At 40.7% G+C, this 16,563-nt stretch overlaps 1 protein-coding gene across 2 annotated transcripts; it reads right to left on the bottom strand.

Moving 5' to 3' along the window:
- Nucleotides 1–44: 44 nt before the first annotated feature.
- On the bottom strand, nucleotides 45–15,325 carry LOC126043208 (nucleolar RNA helicase 2-like). Of its 2 annotated transcripts, XM_049811251.1 has the most exons (15): nucleotides 15,153–15,325; nucleotides 14,311–14,577; nucleotides 12,910–12,985; nucleotides 12,010–12,188; nucleotides 10,314–10,431; nucleotides 9,239–9,424; nucleotides 8,532–8,677; nucleotides 7,388–7,537; nucleotides 5,479–5,640; nucleotides 4,569–4,688; nucleotides 3,738–3,811; nucleotides 3,400–3,559; nucleotides 2,961–3,095; nucleotides 1,309–1,353; nucleotides 45–450 (listed from the first exon to the last, which is right to left on the bottom strand). In XM_049811251.1, the coding sequence occupies exons 1-15, from the start codon at nucleotides 15,255–15,257 to the stop codon at nucleotides 244–246; spliced, it is 2,130 nt and encodes a 709-aa protein (XP_049667208.1). In that variant the 5' UTR covers nucleotides 15,258–15,325; the 3' UTR covers nucleotides 45–243. The 2 variants fall into 2 exon arrangements, with proteins under 2 accessions (XP_049667208.1, XP_049667209.1); XM_049811252.1 differs by lacking the exons at nucleotides 14,311–14,577; nucleotides 15,153–15,325 and adding an exon at nucleotides 13,447–14,051.
- Nucleotides 15,326–16,563: the final 1,238 nt, after the last annotated feature.

Here is a 16,563-nt window from a genome sequence, read left to right as displayed (position 1 = left end):
AATAAAGATTTAGGGCTGAAAAGTCAAAATGGTGATACGAGAAAGAAAGGGAACGGTAAGTTTTATTTTTGTTCTTGTGTTTTTTAAAGTGAACGGGATCTTCTTTATGACCAAAGCGGTACTGAGAAAAAAAAAAATCTGAATGACAGATTTTTCCAAGTGGTACAAAGACACAGGAATAGCCTATTTTACTGTAATATAAAATACTGCAGTCCCATTTTTTCCGCTTCTGGATTGTTGAAGTTAACGATCGAATGCTCTGTCAAAACTTCGTTTCTGGCCTCTGCTTCTGAATCTGTTTCTACCAGAGCTACCACGCCGCCCGTTCCTGGAGCTCGAGAAGCTTCGGCCATTTCCTCCACCACCTCCTCCTCCTCGCTGCGATTCTACTAGCTCGGGTAATTCAGTTGCCACGCACAAACGCCACTGTTTTGAATCTTCCCATCTTGCCTATTGAAATCAAGTCAGACATAGCGAGTTAAATTCTAGGAATGCAAATACAGGGTATTTCATTATTCCTAAATTTGCTCAACCGAAAAGGCAAAATTATGAGCTGATACAGGGGATTCAAGTCTCTCACTAAAGTGCTCAATATGGGATTCAAACTTTTAAGCGTAAGAGCTACAGCTGTCTGAGTACACCTCAGATACTATAGAACAGAATGGAATCCCCACCTTAGAGCTTTACAGAGCAGCAGCAGCAGCACACTCTTTCCCCACCTTTCATTTATTAAGAATACCGCTATAATTATTACTGATCACAAATCCACACCCTTCCCTCAATCCCCCTCTAATCCAGAACGAAACATTGTTTTAGGAGTGAGTGAGAATGCTAGGGCATGAGAGTGCAGAGATATGCACTAAGGGAGAAATACCTGAAGGAAGGATTGGAAGTCTAGGGAATTTTGGCACGGGGACACTTAATTCTGCCAAGCAAAAACCTGGAATTCACTTTTCTGTGGAGAGAATTCTGAGTGAAAAGAATCGGGGGCAGGGAATAGGAAAAAGTGGATTTTATAGTGTAACAAAACTCCTTGCCTACAAAAATTAATCCAGCAGCAGTAACAAGGGGTGGATCATTCACACAACCACTCTTCTCAGTGCAAGTTTCAAGCTACAGATTTTTGGAGACAGGGGAATACTTCAGGAAAGGAACACTGTATGCTTGTTCTGTTCTGAAATTCCTTCAAAGCCATCCCTTTTGCCACTAGGAAAGACAGGATACAGGCTACGAAATGTTTTCTGCCTAACTCAGTCCAGCCAGTTTCATATACAGTCTGCTGTAACCAGAAAATTCAATGAATGTTACCTCTATTTCCTTTTGGTCTGCTGCAGGAATATCAAAGCACACACCCTAAAAAGAGAGAATAATTTTAATGGATACAAGTCTAGCCTTTTAATTGACTGCAACAACAACAACAACAAATAGAGTCTACAATCTATGTACTAGAACAAATAGGTTTACATTTTGAAGTGGTTTTTAAATAGATTGAAGACACTTCAAAACTTTGAGAGAGTTGCATCAATATTTCTTAAAACACCAATACTTGCACTTCCTTTATGTTTTCCTCAGATATACACATTTTTCTTCCCTCTGCATAGCCAGTACTTCCAATTCACATTTTCTTGCTCTTTAACAAGAGGGTCATAACCCTCTCCATCCCAAACTGTGGTCTACTGGCTTCTGCATTACTAATTTTGTAAATTCTTTCAAATCAGAAGTTTTAACCTATACTAAGAAATTTATTGTCCTGGTTTCAGCTGGGATAGAGTTAATTTTCTTCTTAGTAGCTGGTATAGTGTGGTTTTGATTTAGTGTGAGAATAATTTTGATAACACAGTGATGTTTTAGTTGTTGCTAAGTAGCGCTTAACTAAGTTAAGGATTTTGCTGCTTCCCATGCTCTGCCACCAAGCAGGTGTACAAGAAGCTGGGAAGGAGCGTGGCCAGGACAGCTGACCCAAACTATCGAAAGAGATATTCCATACCATAGAACGTCATGCTTAGTATAGAAACTGGGAGGAGTTGGCTGGGAGGGGCCAATTGCTGCTCGGACATCAGGCAGCGGGTGGTAAGCAATTGCATCATGCATCACTTGTCTTTTATTTGAATTCATTTATCTGTGTCTTTTTTTTTGTTATATTCCTTTTCATTATTATTATTATTGTTGTTGTTATTATTATATTTTATTTTATTTTACTTTAGTTATTAAGCCGTTCTTATCTCAACCCACAAGTTCTACTTCTCTGTTTTGATTCTCCTCCCCATCCCACTGGGAGAGGGGAGGAGTGAGCGAGCAGCTGCATGGTGCCTAGTTGCCAGCTGGGGTTAAACCATGACATGTATACACCCACTGAACTGAATATTTAGGTTCAGACTCAAAATCTGAAGTTAAAATACTTGAATGATTAAGTATAATACAAAGACAGTTCTCTGTCTGAATAAGCAATCTGGATACCAAGAATTACAAATCTGATGCAGGGAAAACCATCCAGAGACAGTGTTCCACACATCAAATACAGAACACTGTCTCTCAGTGAGCTTTGCTACAGTGGTTGCAACACTCGTAAGTACAAAGTAACTTTCTGATCTTTCCATTTCGGATACCAGAAATACAATGGACATGCACCATCAGAACTGATTGCACTAAGAAATCCTGTCCTGTGTTTTGTCATTAAGGCACAATAAACATGGTTCATACCTTTCACCTGTTCTGCTATCCCTATAGCCATGCTATATCCTGCATTATACTACCTCCTTAGCATGTCAGTGGAGCAGAGCCCTAAGCCCCTGAGATGCCTAAGCCCTAATAAAACAGATTGATGCCCATCCTTCTATCGGTCATGACCTTATCAACAGAGCCTGGAACGGGTCAAAAAGGACCAAATATGTCCCCTGACAATTGCTGAGAAAAGACTACAACCAGAAGAGCTCAGCAGCAAAGATATAAAGAAATCTTACCATTTTTCCCTTGAGGAAACACATTCTGTTCACTTTCCTGTCAACATTATCACCCAACAGTTCTCGCAGTCTTCGCCAAGCATAGCTCATATTGTTTATTTCTTCAGAGCAGTGTAGTATCATTGTAACAAATCCCTAAAGAGTAAGAAATTGGGCATGCTCCATTCAGTCAGAGGAATAAGCTTCAGCCAATCTATCAGACACGAGAAACCTGCTAATTTACAGTTTATAAACCAGGTTTTCAGGTGGATACTGTTATGGGAGAGCAAGTATATTTATAGCCACTATAGTCTTGCTTTTAGCTAAATCAGTAGTTCTTAGTGGCTTAAGTACAGTTCCCATAAACAAAATCATAAGGAGACAAATAATTCTCCGTTTAAACAACACAAAGGTGTGTTGGGTTTTTTTCAGATTCAAATGTTAAACCATACACCCTTACCGCATCTGAGTTCAGCAGGGAGCGCTGTTCAATGGAAGTAGCACCTGAAATATGGGCTAGAGCTGCAGCCAGAGCATTAACTGGTCCCCTTTCTTGTATTACCAACCGAGCAGGTTCTATGAAATACTCAATAGCAGTTTGAGGAACAGAATCAAGACACCTAAGTGATTAAAGAAAAAAGAAAAAATTATACACTAGTATTTACTAGGCTCTGGAATAGAAGAAAAACAGCAGTCCAAGACTTTTAAGAGTGGTCAGTTCAGAGAGACGGCAATGAACAATCCAAACAGCCCTTCTGAACAAGGAAGATGCAACAGGGCTTGAGTCACCAAACACACCTGATGGCATCTTTGCTGGAAGCCTTTATTATATCTGTTGCAGTAGGAACACCAACACGCTTGAATGTAATGCCCTGAAATTTAAAAAGCAAAATAAAGATTAAAGTTGCAGACCATAAATAATTCAGTTCTAAAGAAACAGTGTTGGACTCCAATGAAACAAGCATTTAAATTTATCATTTTTCTTCTTCTTTTCACCTTTTAACTCCCAACTTTTGCTAGGGAAAATTACAAAGTTAAGCTTACAGTGAAATGGGATCCAGTGACCTTAAACTGAAATAAATAGAGACCATTTTGGCAGATTCCAGGGGAAAGTAGTGCTGCAAATTCTACATTATTAATTTTAGTCTGATCTACTTGGATTAACGTACAAGTTACACAGCCTTTCTAAGTGTAAGTCTGAGTTTTATGTGCCAAGACTAAACCATCTCATCTCAACTGAATACTTAATTGGTGAGAAAACTACCATATGGAACAGTGCACAAAGTGCAAAAATGGAAGTTACAGTTCTCAGTAAAGCTACACATATTCAAACCACTGATCAGACGATAAGCCAGGGTGAACATTAAACTGAAATCCTGCTAGCTTTTTCTCATTTCCACAGGTACAATCCACTGGCATTTGCTGAAAAAGCGTGGGCATGAGAATCTGCAGCGCGTTCCCCACTCCAAGTAATTGACAGTGTACCCAAACTCTGCTAGGTAACTGAACCTCAACTGGGTGCTTTATAAGCTATATCCTGTAACTGAACTATTGAACAAAACAGATTTTATATGCTACCCTAACGTATTACATTTGAGTGCTCATGATTAGAAGAAAACTATACTTTACCGCTTTTTGTTCCACATATCTTAACTGATGTTCTTCCTTTCGCTGATAAAAACAGATACAGATCCCAGTTCGTCCAGCCCGGCCTGTGCGTCCAGAACGATGGATATAGGACTCCACATCCTTCAAAATAAATAGCCTTATGACTTACCTAATTTATTGTAATTTAATCAATTCATTGCATTCACATAACTTAGCAGAAGCTATTACAGTTAAGCCTCAACAATATACAATAACTGCATCAGAGAATTAAATTAAAAAACATAGTTTCACTGAAGTCAAATGAATAAGCTTTTCCATAACCCTGTAAAAACCATGGTTTGAAAGCCAGAACCATGAGCACGAATCAACTAAGTCTTGTTTTTGCATCACGACAGAGAATATGAGAAAACATTTTGAGCCTGTATACCTCTATAACAATCCCACTCAGCCTCCTGCATATCAACTTGTGCACGATTACTCAGATACTAATAGTGAATTCACTGAAAAATTATCTTATTTCTTTCAAACCCTCTTAACTTCAGCCTGTGTTCTCACTGTTGGAGTCACCTCCTCGTATATGCCCCTACTTAGTGAATTGTTCTTGCAAGACAAACAGCCTTTCTTCACTTCTCACTGCTTCCAGACTTGCAATCACCACACATGGCCTTGAAGGGAGAGGCCTTAAACAGCCTTAAAGGAAGGCATTTTAAGGAGACCATCTTTAAACATACTAGGGACTGAAGCACTCTGAAAAAATCCTCTAAGAAACTAGTGTGTATCAGGACACTCCTTACTGTGTATCAGGACACTCCTTACCCTTAAATGCAGTGCTGGTATACTCTGTTTTATGAATATCATCACTTGATAGCATTTACTACTTGAAAACAAACCTATAAATTATTACAAGACACCCAACATAACCGTCTCCTACCTTTGGTGGTGAACTTTGTACAACCAGGTCAACTTCAGGGATATCTAAACCACGGGCAGCTACGTTGGTTGCAACCAGAACTTTAAATGTGCCATTTCTAAAACCTTTCAGTGTGATCTCTCTTTGCTTCTGAGGAATGTCACCATGCAACGACTGGCAATCCTGAAAAACAGTTATTATTATAGGATTGTACCAAAACCCAAGACAGTGCTCCGTTTTACGGTCAGTTTTGGGTACAATATCTTGGTATTTGATAGATACCGTACGGAAAGATACAGAAAAACTCAATTACCAGAGTTCATATTTTAGGTGTCTTACAATATTTACTCAATACTTCTTATTCATATACCTCGAAGACAGAAGTAGGAAATAAAGGTAGGAAAAAAGAATTGCAACATGTGTTTTATCTCCACTTCTAATTATTGTGACCTATGAAAACAACTATGCCCTAACTTGCCATCCACACCACCTATGCAAGGCTTAGCTGTTTCAAAATAGTCATCGACAATTTTCTCAGGCCTTCTTAGTATTCATTTAGACATCTTTTCCAAACATATTAATTTCCCCCACTACCAATTGAAAGACTAAAATATAAGTGGCCCCCAAAAAATGAACCACAGCTTCAAAGATATATTTTTTAAATCCAAGCATTCTGAAAGTCCTTGTGTATCACAGCAATAACAAGTATGAAGACCAAACATACAAAAATTCTTTATTTCTCCACATTTCACAGCTTGCCTGTAGACAGCTACCATGTTCTCCACACATAAACAGAGAATGATTTGAAAAAAAATGCTAACACAATGCCAGGGTCAGCACAGGATCCAAAAATTTTTTTTCAGACAGTTTTGGATTAACATCAGTTGGTAAATGGAATAGGCATATATTCTCTTAGTGAATATTAACATGCTAAAATAGGAACATCTGAGTAATTTCCTTCTCTTGCATGCCAAGATCAGAGTTCTCCATTGCCTATGCAAGATTTGGTATCACTACCACCACCAGTAATGCAGGATAAGGCTCCACGCTCAAGTTTGGCTGTTACTGAGGTCATCTAGGAGTGTGGGAGAAACATTCCTGAACACAGTTGTGGCAGATGAAAAAGCTTCTCCTTTCCCTGGGAACATAATGCTATACTGCTTTCTAGACATAACTTAACCCATCTCCTCAATGAAAACACATACAGAAAACGTAGTTGCTGTGATACCACCACCAAAACCCGAGCATGCAGTTCCAGTGTCACTATACATGATAAACATTGCACCACTACATCAACAAGTTATTTTCCACCAGGGCTAGAGTGTGCCATACCACGAATCTCAGGAATACACTAGAGGTCACTTACAAGAGATGGCAGATTGAATTATTTCTGTGTATACATCTTTAAACTCTTCATAACAGCTAATAAACATCTTAATGAAATTACAAATATAGCCTCTGTTATATTACAGCTCTAAACCCTAATCGCTCCCACTGACAACACTAGTTAGTGTCAGCATCACAGCTCAGTAACAGCTATTCCAGTAACATGACCTGTTATCCTAGTAGCTCTCTAAGTCTACTACCATTTTTTAACCCAAGACCGTCCTCTCTACAGAAAAATTAATTCACAACTGCTTCATTTAATGTCAACGAGAACTCTTATTTTAAGAAGAGAGTCCTTTGCAGCCCCGTATCTGTTAGTGCAGCCTAGTCCTAAAGAGTATAATGCTGTAAACTTTCAACCAGTTTGTCGGGGGTTTTTTTAAAGGTTCTTTTTGGCAGTTTTGAAATTATCTGACCACCTGCAAAAGCCTGCCTTATCCACTTTGAAAGTCTCTCTTTAAAACTTACTCAGTGTAGGTATGGCATCCTATAGGGTTGATACATCTCTGACAGGTTTTGTTACTTAATACAGATTATAACATACCTGTTTGATTGAAGCATTCAGAGCCAGTTCATTTGCCTCCTTTTTGGTCTCACAGAAGACGATGGTCCTCCCGTGGCTGCCACTGTAGACCTGAATGACATCTCCAATAACTGCAGCTCTCTGAGACCAGTGACACTCTATTGCTAAATGCTATGGAAAAGAATTCCAGTGTTTAGCTTACATAAAACCACAAGATTCTTTTTAAATACATTTGAAACTGTAAAATCCAGAAATACTAAAGAGTTGGACAGTTTCCCGATGGGCAAGATATCCTAACTCACGTTCCCGGAACGTGCAAAATCCATAAGGCTCTTATATCCACCACAATTAGTCTAACATCAAGTGAAATAATTACAGTAAGAGGAAAAAAAGATGACAGTCTACAAATCACTTTTTTAAAGCAAGGCCAAAAAAAAAGGAAGATGTTACACCATTTCTCTAGAGGATAGCCAGGGGTGCAAGATTTTGCCACAGTTCTATCAACCAAAGCTTTATGTCAGATAAAGTGAAACAAATACAGCATGTTAAAAACTTTTTTCAACCACAAGATTAACATTCTTTCAATCTCACTGATACAATTATTATGTGTCCAACTGATCTGTCAAAGTAACTGCTAAGGAGTACTTAAGCAGAAACAATATCTTATTTTGTCAAGTAAAGATAATTAAATCAGGCTTCTAGCATATATGTATTGTATTCCTTGCTATGGTATCTACTCCACAGCAAGCAAAGGCCTAGTAAGGTAAGATACCACAGGAAGTTTGAAAAAAATCTCCTGTATACAGAACAGCAGAATTTGACTGTGATGTCCATGGTGATTTAAAAGAGCCAGGTTGATGTTAATGTGTGCTTTTTGCTTCCAACTTGGAAAAATTCGGATACTGGTTTTCTCTGAAAACCAACAAAACTAACTGATAACTGAATCCTCACTCTACCTTAGATATCTATATGGTTACCAGATGCTGTAAGAAGAGAGACAGATCCTAAACCTAGAAAGAGTTTGACTAGCTGCCTTATGCTTAAAAAAATAATTCTCAGAACTACTTTCAACATCATTCTGGTAATGCACCGTAGGATGGGATGACCATTTGTAGCATAAAGGAAAAGAGAAAAGGCCTGAAAACATTCCATATTCAATACTCACTTCTACTGTCGTAGCTGCCTTTTGAGTTCTTTTCCCAATAAGGTCAATCTGTTCATATCTCGACTTCATGTATTTCTTAGCCACGTCATATACCCAATGTGGGCAAGTTGCAGAAAACAGTAGTGTCTGGGGATTGTCTTCAGAATCTTAAAACACAGTTTTAAAACAATGTTTCACAAACTTCATATGTTTCATCTTACAGATGTATATAAACTGATTATACGGGTTATTAAAAATATGAGGTCAAATATCAGTATATAAAATAAAGAAGGCAAATCTGCTTTTTAAATTTTTGCATTACCGACATCTGGAGAAAAAATACTCTACAAAGTCTAAAGATTTTCAAGGTTAGGTAAAAAGTTTCTATGACCAAAAATCCTGTCTATTTTCAAGCGATAAAAAGCGGAAAAAGCTTCTAACTCCTTTTAACTGGAAGAAGTCCAAGCACGACTTAGAGATAGGTGCCAAAGAAAGTTATTTACAGATCCCTAGCTGCTGGATTTTAAGCTTTGCAAAGGTCCTATGAATGACGCCCACTTTCACAACACTTCCTCACATATTGCATTCACAGTACATTTCCTACAATATATAGTATTGAGTCATTTTTAAACAAAGCCACCCTGCAATTTTCAGAAAAATATACCTGAACTTTAGCAGACTAAATTATTACTAATATTTCCTACTATTTGATTAAATATTGAGATTACCCTTCTTGTATGCAACTCGTAAAATGTCTTCCACTTGTTCAGCAAATCCCATGTCCAGCATCTGGTCCACTTCATCAAGTACAACATGTTTCACCTTGGTCAGGTCCAGCTTGCCATTCTGAAGATGGTCTTTGATTCGACCAGGTGTCCCAACCAAAATGTCAATGCCACTTCTCATGAGATCAACTGATAAACAAGAAAGAGCAGAAGAGGAGTTAGCAGTGAACTAGGGAGCATTCTCTACATTACAAACACATGGTAACCATTCATGAGTATTCTCCTTACAAATATAAGTGAGGACAAATGATGAGAAGTGAGGAGAAAACTTGGTGGGGGGAAAAAAATACCAAAAAAACCAGTAAGATAGAATTTCTACTGCTCTTCCTGAAGGAAAAAGATTTCCCATCTCCCTCTCCTCTCCCCATGATTTAAATAAAGTGGCAAACCAAGAGTTCTTTTAACATACTTTGGAAATAGTTAGCTCTTCCCAAATTGTCTACTTTAATTGGAAACTTAAAAAACCCCTTTATTCGACTATCCAAATTACTGAAATCACCTCCTTCCTGAAGTTCTGCAGGAAAAAAAAAAATTCATCCCTGATGTCTCAAGAGATATTAGGATGAAAGAGCTTATTCTCATTCCTGCTCTCATTCGTCTTGTTTACAACCATGAAGACAGTAAATTATGCTGTCACAATAAAGAAATTCTTCTCCACTTTAAAAATCCTCTAGATATTCCGTATCACACAAAAAAACCCACACCCACTCACAGCTCTAAGACTAAACTTTTTTTAAAGAAAATATGTTTACAAGAATCTAAACCCAAATACTCTGTATACACACAATATAATCTCTTTCACTTTATAAATAAAGTACACAAGTAGACAAGGAACATCAAGAATATAATTGAGAGCTACGGTTATTTCTTACCATAAGATCTGGTTCTGACCTACTAAATTCACCATGAATACTCTCCAGTTCTTGAGTTAAACGTGTGTGTTTGGAAGGGCCCAACTGCACGTTTCAAATATGTCAGTCAATCGACATTTCAATTATTAGTGGTAAATGTCACTTACTTTGTCCATTATATGGAGTTCCTCCATAAAAACAAGCTACTGTTAGCTTTCTTGTGATGTCCTTGAAATCTTTAGCAACCTGGTTTGCCAGCTCTCTTGTTGGACACAGAACTAGTACCTAGATAGAAGACAGACAAACAGATGCTCTCTCAGCATGGCTTCTGCCAAGAAACCACTAGACTTCTAATCATTAGTTTAGGTCTAATCATTTACATAATTTAAAAAAAATAATCTGGTTTAAATAGTTATCTAAGCAAAGATTAAAGAAACACACTGCTTAAGTCTCTTGTAACATCATTAATCATCTTCAGCACATACTCATTTAGGCCAGGCTAACTACTTTTTAAATGAGATAGACAGGAGGTACTTAAATCTTATTTAACTTTAGCTCTTGAACAGATCAGCTACAGGTTTTCTTCTACATCTGCATATGCTGTTTGAGTACAAGACTGAAGGATTTGGGTAATAAAAGGTTTTTACGCATGTTCGGCAATGCTTCACAGTCCTGTGAGAAGGTGTAAGAAAGAGCTATCAACTGCTTCTCAGCTTTCCTGTGACTTGGGGAAACGTATGTTCAGTCTGCAAAGCCGGTGTTCAGCATGGTTCTGGAGCCTGTGCTGATATCCCCGCAGAAGTAACCAAGAAGCCATTCTCTCTTCCAATACACAGGCTTCACTGCACATGATGGACAAGCTACTACCTAGGTGTTTTACCTGATTTACTTTAACGTGTGACTGCAGTACTGCTTTCAAACCTGGCATCAGTGGCTTGACAAAAGGAATCTTAAAATCCTTACCCTGTTACTTCTTTCAACATTGAAACGCATTACAAAAAAGTAAGTAGTAGCGTACTATGGCAGAGTGAGGCCTGAAATCTTTTTTATTTTAAGACTTGTGACTCCCTCAAAGAAAGCTTTCCCTTCTTCACAAGACTGTGCCAAATCCAGAGCCAGCATTCTCAGTCAGACAGCCAACATGATGGGCAGATGCAAATAAACCCACTAGTACTCATTTTGGAATGAGTTTCAGGTAATCTGTGAGATGGGTGACAAGATGAAATAAACTGTCAACAAAAAAAATATTGCACTATTAATGGGGATACAATAAGCTTTGGCCTATCTAATTTTGGAGGGCATCATAAGAATTTGGTGAAAAAACATACATGGTATTCCCTAGCAGAATGCAGACAGCTCATAATGGATCTGCATTTTCTGGAGCAGAAGCTTCAATATCTGGTGGCGGTCCTAGTGAAAACCAAGTCTATTTTTAAAACCTCCCACTATTTGCATGTTTAAACAAACATGTTTAAGTAGACAGCTTTTATTGATCAGAAAAAGTCACTAATCTGTTACTAATTTGGGAGAAAAACAAGCATTCAGTAACCACTGGACCTGAATAGGTAAGGTGACTGAAGAAAATTAAATAGGGACATGTTGAACACCTGTAGTTTCAGTCTCCCTGGAAGCAGAAAAAGGAATCGACAAGCGGATAGAGCTATTTTGCTCTTTCCTCTTGATCAGAGGGTATGAGGCAGCACAGGATGCAGGCAAAGCCCAACAAACACGATTTTCAAAGAATTTTTAACATGGGTTGGCTTATCCCTGCACAAACTTGAAGAACTTTTCCAGCAGGTTAAAACTCTGAATCACTCTGACATAAGACAAAGCAAAAGCAGCATTCTAAGTAAGTGTAGTTACCTTTGGTGAACGGCCTCTTCTTCTTTCCTGTGAGTCTCCCTGAAGCTTTTCAATTAAGGGAATAGCAAAAGAGAATGTTTTCCCCGTTCCAGTTCGTGCCTGAGCAATTACATCTTTGCCAGAATATACTGGGTCAAAGGTCTTCACTTGCACGGGAAACAGGTACGTCACTCCTCGAGCTGTGACAATTTCAACAGATTTCCTTAATGAGATCATTTCAGAAGCGTTCTTGCATTCTCTTCAGAGGAAGTTATCCCAAGCAGAACTTCCATCGACTCTAAAGTTAGGACTCTATCATCACCTCCACTGGTTTATTTAATCACACAGGTCATCTGTAAAGAGTGCCCTGGGACTGTCCATTTTATTTTCCCACTTCATACCCCCAGACACAGGGCTAGCTGGGACAGATGAAGTTACTAGCCTTTAATGAAAGCCTTTAAGTGCTGTAGCTTTATTTATGTAATCCTCCCCACCTATCTATGAAAATATCTTCCTTCCTTTCAAATAAGACATATGTCAAAACCACTTCTACTCTTCTCTTAATTGATACTAAGTCATGCACAAACTAATGTCAAAGATACTAAATATAACCGTTTTTCCTTTACTCACACTGAAGTAACTGAATTGAAGAATTCTCCACATATTAAGTTGTGGGTTTTTTGAGCTTATGTCATTTAAAATTTTACTGTAAATGCTGAGCTGGGCAATACTGCAAACAGAAAAGTCTATGTTCAAAGATGCGTTTAGAGTAGGCAATCAATATGCCTTCTATAGAGCATCTGTGCTTGCATACGCACAAGCAGAGCACATCTCAAAGCTCATTGATTGAATATGTTGAACATAAAAACACATGACAGAGATCATTTACTTTCTGTGGTCACATCATGCCAAGAAATTTACCTTGAAGAAGCTGAACAGTCCCTTTGGAAATAGGAAAATTGGAGAAAGCACCCTCTTTCTGTTCTTCAGTCATCTCCTGTTAGGTAAACAAAAAAAATCAGATAACGTTCCATGTGAATATCATATGACCATCAGAAAATTCAAGGTAATGGCACAGGCACTGGTGTCATACCCAAGGGTCAAATTTTCATTGACAGTTCACAGCTGCAGCTAAAGAACCTTCTTTGTTTTACTTACTATCATATTTCAAAGTTAAACAAAAGTGATCTGTAATTTAAGTTAAGACTGTTTCATATCAAATGGCATAACCCTGCAAATGCAAAACACCCAAATTAAAACTCTGAGAACCCTTAATTAAATTTTAACATTCTATTTTAAATAATTACCGATGGCCTAACTTGTTATGTTGTAATATGCAAAAATCAGGCTTGATATCTAGCCTATTTCCTACTTCCCAATGAATACAGCACAGTGATTTACAGATACAGAAATTGATCCCCAAAAGAATAACACCACGAGGTAGAGCATGAAACTTACCTACTCAGTAATGCTTTACTTCCATATATATTTTAACAGCACAGTGATTAGAATCCAGAGCATGAGGAAAGAATGCTAACCCTGGAAACCATGGAAACCCTGGATGCTTTGTGAAGCATCAGTTGGAACAAGAAACAAAACCAGGCAACAGCAGAACATACAGGTATAAAGACTTTTCAAAACAAATCCTAGGTACAGCAAGATGTTTCCCTTAAAAAAAGTATGGGGTTCATACCAAGCAATTTTAAAGGAACCTAAATCAAATAGAAATAGTCAGACAAAATAAAAACATTCTTACAGAAAGACTTAAAAAGACTTACAAACATTACAACATGATATTTTATTAGATTAAGGACCATCTTCCTATGTGAATAGCTACTATTTAAAAAGATGATACATAAAAACATATTAATACGTAACTTTTCTTTTTCCACTAGCTAAACCCAAGTAATTCTTATGTCACTAGAGAAGTACTTATAACACCAAAAAGAAGTCAATTAAACTACATTTGTGGCAATGACAATCAAATCTAATGATGCTGAATCATATTAAAGCACCATCTGACTGCAGCTTGTCCTTCTGCCAACAGCTACCACAGTACCGGACTGTTGAAGTGAGAAAACCATGGTGCGCTGATCTAGAACTTCAGGACTTCCAGTATTTAAAATTTTTGCAAATAATCGACAGAAGGGACAGTTCAAGTAGCTTTAAACCCTGAAAATTTACAGTGGTCTTTCCACTGACAGGGAGGGAAAAAAAGGAAAAACAACCTGTTCTAAATTTAACCTTGTTGCAACGCAGGAGTTGAAAGCTAGACTCATCGCTAAATCAACTAAATGTAACTACATCAATCATTAGTTTTACCTGCTCTTGATCACTGTCACCGTCACCACTTGACGTTTCACTAGAGTTATTGTGCCGTTTTCTGTGGGTGGATTTAACGCTTAAGGAAGATAATCTCGTGTTCTCCGGGCTTTCTTCTCTCACAGCACCGTTTTGTTTAACTCTACTCCTTGATTTCTTGAGTTTCGGGGAATCAACTTCATCCTCCGACTGCTCACTTTCATCCGTCTGAGTCTTTCTCCTCCGAGATTTGTCATGGCGTTTGGATTTCTTCTCTTTTTTCTCCTTCTGGTAAGGCACAGAGCAACACAGCGGCACATGAAAATACGCACACGTGATCCAAGCCACACGGAACAGAGAAGACTAAAGCCACACGGACAGTTACAACTAAAAGTCTACGTTCTAGTGATTGCACACGGGCACTTTCCCGACCACGGGACACCCGGGTCTTCATTTTCGGGATTCTTCCCCCCCACACACACCCCGCAGCGTGCACCCCACAGCGCTCCCCGGGCCCCTGCGCCACGCGGGCGGTCACACGCGTGCTCCAGCAGGCCCACCACCATCCCTCCCCCCCCACGGCGGGGCCGTCCCGACACGAGGCGGGGGCCGTGGCCCGGCGCCACAGGCCGTTCATCCCGCCGACCTCTTCCCGGGAGGCCCCGCCGCCGCCACGCACGTGGCCGGGCGGGCGGGCACGCCCCGTGGCCACGCCGCGCGCAGACCCGCCCCGGCCCACGCCACCGGAGCGGGCGAGACCTGCCGGACACGAGCCTCACAGCGTGGAGGCCAGGCGAGGCGAGGCTGAGCGGCGCGGCCAGGCCGTAGCCGGCCGCGAAAGGCCCCGGAGCCTTTCTCGGTACCTTGTGCCGCCGCCGGCTGTTTTCCAGGGCTGATTCGGTCTCCATAGGGCACTCGGGATCCGACTCGGCCCCGCTGCTAGCGCTAAACCGGGCGGCTTCAGGCATCTCCGCACGCCGGTAGCCGCGCCGCGCCACGCCGGTGCTGCCGCCGGCCGCTGTGTGACAGAAACAGACCCCGCCCACTGCCCCGGCAACGGGGGCGGGGCCGCGCCCCTCACCACCCGCCCGGCAGCCAATAGGCTGCCGTCCCCGCCGATAGACTACAAGGCCCAGCATGCCTCGGGGCTCCCCTCTCCCCGGACTCCAAGAGCCAGCGTGCTCCGCGCCCGCGAGGCGGTGGAGCGCGTGGCCGGTCGCGCGCCTCCGCCGTGAGGCGTCCGCCATGACGGGCAAAGGGCGGCTTGCGGTTCCCTCACCGGTTTTCCACCGGGGCTTGCGTTGTGCCGTGCCCCCCGTTGCGCGTGTGAGCCCCTGGGAGGAGTTTTTTAAGGAAACGGAAAAGCTGCTGGCGGGCAGCGTGAGGGGCTGAGGGCGAGAGAGTTCCTGGGGAAGCCTGAGGGGGAAATGCCGGTACCGGCGTGACTGAAACCGGCCGTGGACCGAGGCGGAGGGGAGAGAGCGCTGCAGGGCTCTGCTCAGCCCCCACAAACGCAGTTTCTTCCGCTTCTTCACAGCCAGAGACACCTTCCCTAAGAGAAATCTCCCAATAGCTTTAAAAACTGGTAACTACAACTTTAGCCTTCTGTCTCCATAGCTACTGGAGACAAGTTTTCAGTAGCGAAAGAGCCCAACGTAGTCGATAACAGTATGACCAAGTGCCTCTGTGAGATTTAAAAGGACCACAAGCCTTTCGTGATTAGCAGCGTGCTTCCAGCACTGTCTGCTTTTAGCTACAGGAAGAAAGCGGGATTAAGAAGTCAAAATTAGTCTTCTGAACTAAAAGCTGTAAAGTGATCCTGACGGCTGCCAGGTTGTTGATTCCTTAAAAGAAGGAAAGGGGTGGTCAGGAGCAGAGCGGGAGCATGCAGGCCTGCAGCAGGGTTTTTTCCGAAGCAATGCCACTGACCTTACCTGTTGTCTCCTGCACCAACGCATTTTCATTTGCAAAGGCTAAATCCTGCTTGCCAGATATAAACACACCAAACAGATTCAGGAGGACAGCTGAGATTTCATCAGGACACGACGAGAGAACCTCAGGATTCAAAGGAATTTTTGTAGTAACAAGGTGCGTGCAACTCTAGTTAATTTGTTTTGGTTTTCTGACAGGGGAGATGGAGCACGCTGTTATTTCTGCGGCACAAGTAGTAAGCACTTTCACAAATTACAGCGTAAAACAGTCCTGTCCAACTGATACAGTCCCTATCAGAGCAACACATAACCCATTCCAGATCTGAATGAAGTATACAAGTTC

The sequence above is a fragment of the Accipiter gentilis genome, chromosome 9, assembly GCF_929443795.1.
Source record: "Accipiter gentilis chromosome 9, bAccGen1.1, whole genome shotgun sequence".
NCBI lineage: Eukaryota > Metazoa > Chordata > Aves > Accipitriformes > Accipitridae > Astur > Astur gentilis.
The sequence above is the reverse complement of the archived record's forward strand: the minus strand, read 5'-3'. Positions and strand labels throughout refer to the sequence as shown.

Bases quoted from the DNA above. Each gene is read 5' to 3' on its own strand.
- LOC126043208 (XM_049811251.1), bottom strand. From the start codon at position 15,257: ATGCCTGAAGCCGCCCGGTTTAGCGCTAGCAGCGGGGCCGAGTCGGAT. The intron at 12,189-12,909 runs GTAAATTTCTTG...AAATTGTCACAG, and splicing joins GACTGTTCAGCTTCTTCAAG to CTCGAGGAGTGACGTACCTG. The intron at 8,678-9,238 runs GTAATCTCAATA...CTGTGTTTTAAG, and splicing joins ACGAGTTGCATACAAGAAGG to ATTCTGAAGACAATCCCCAG.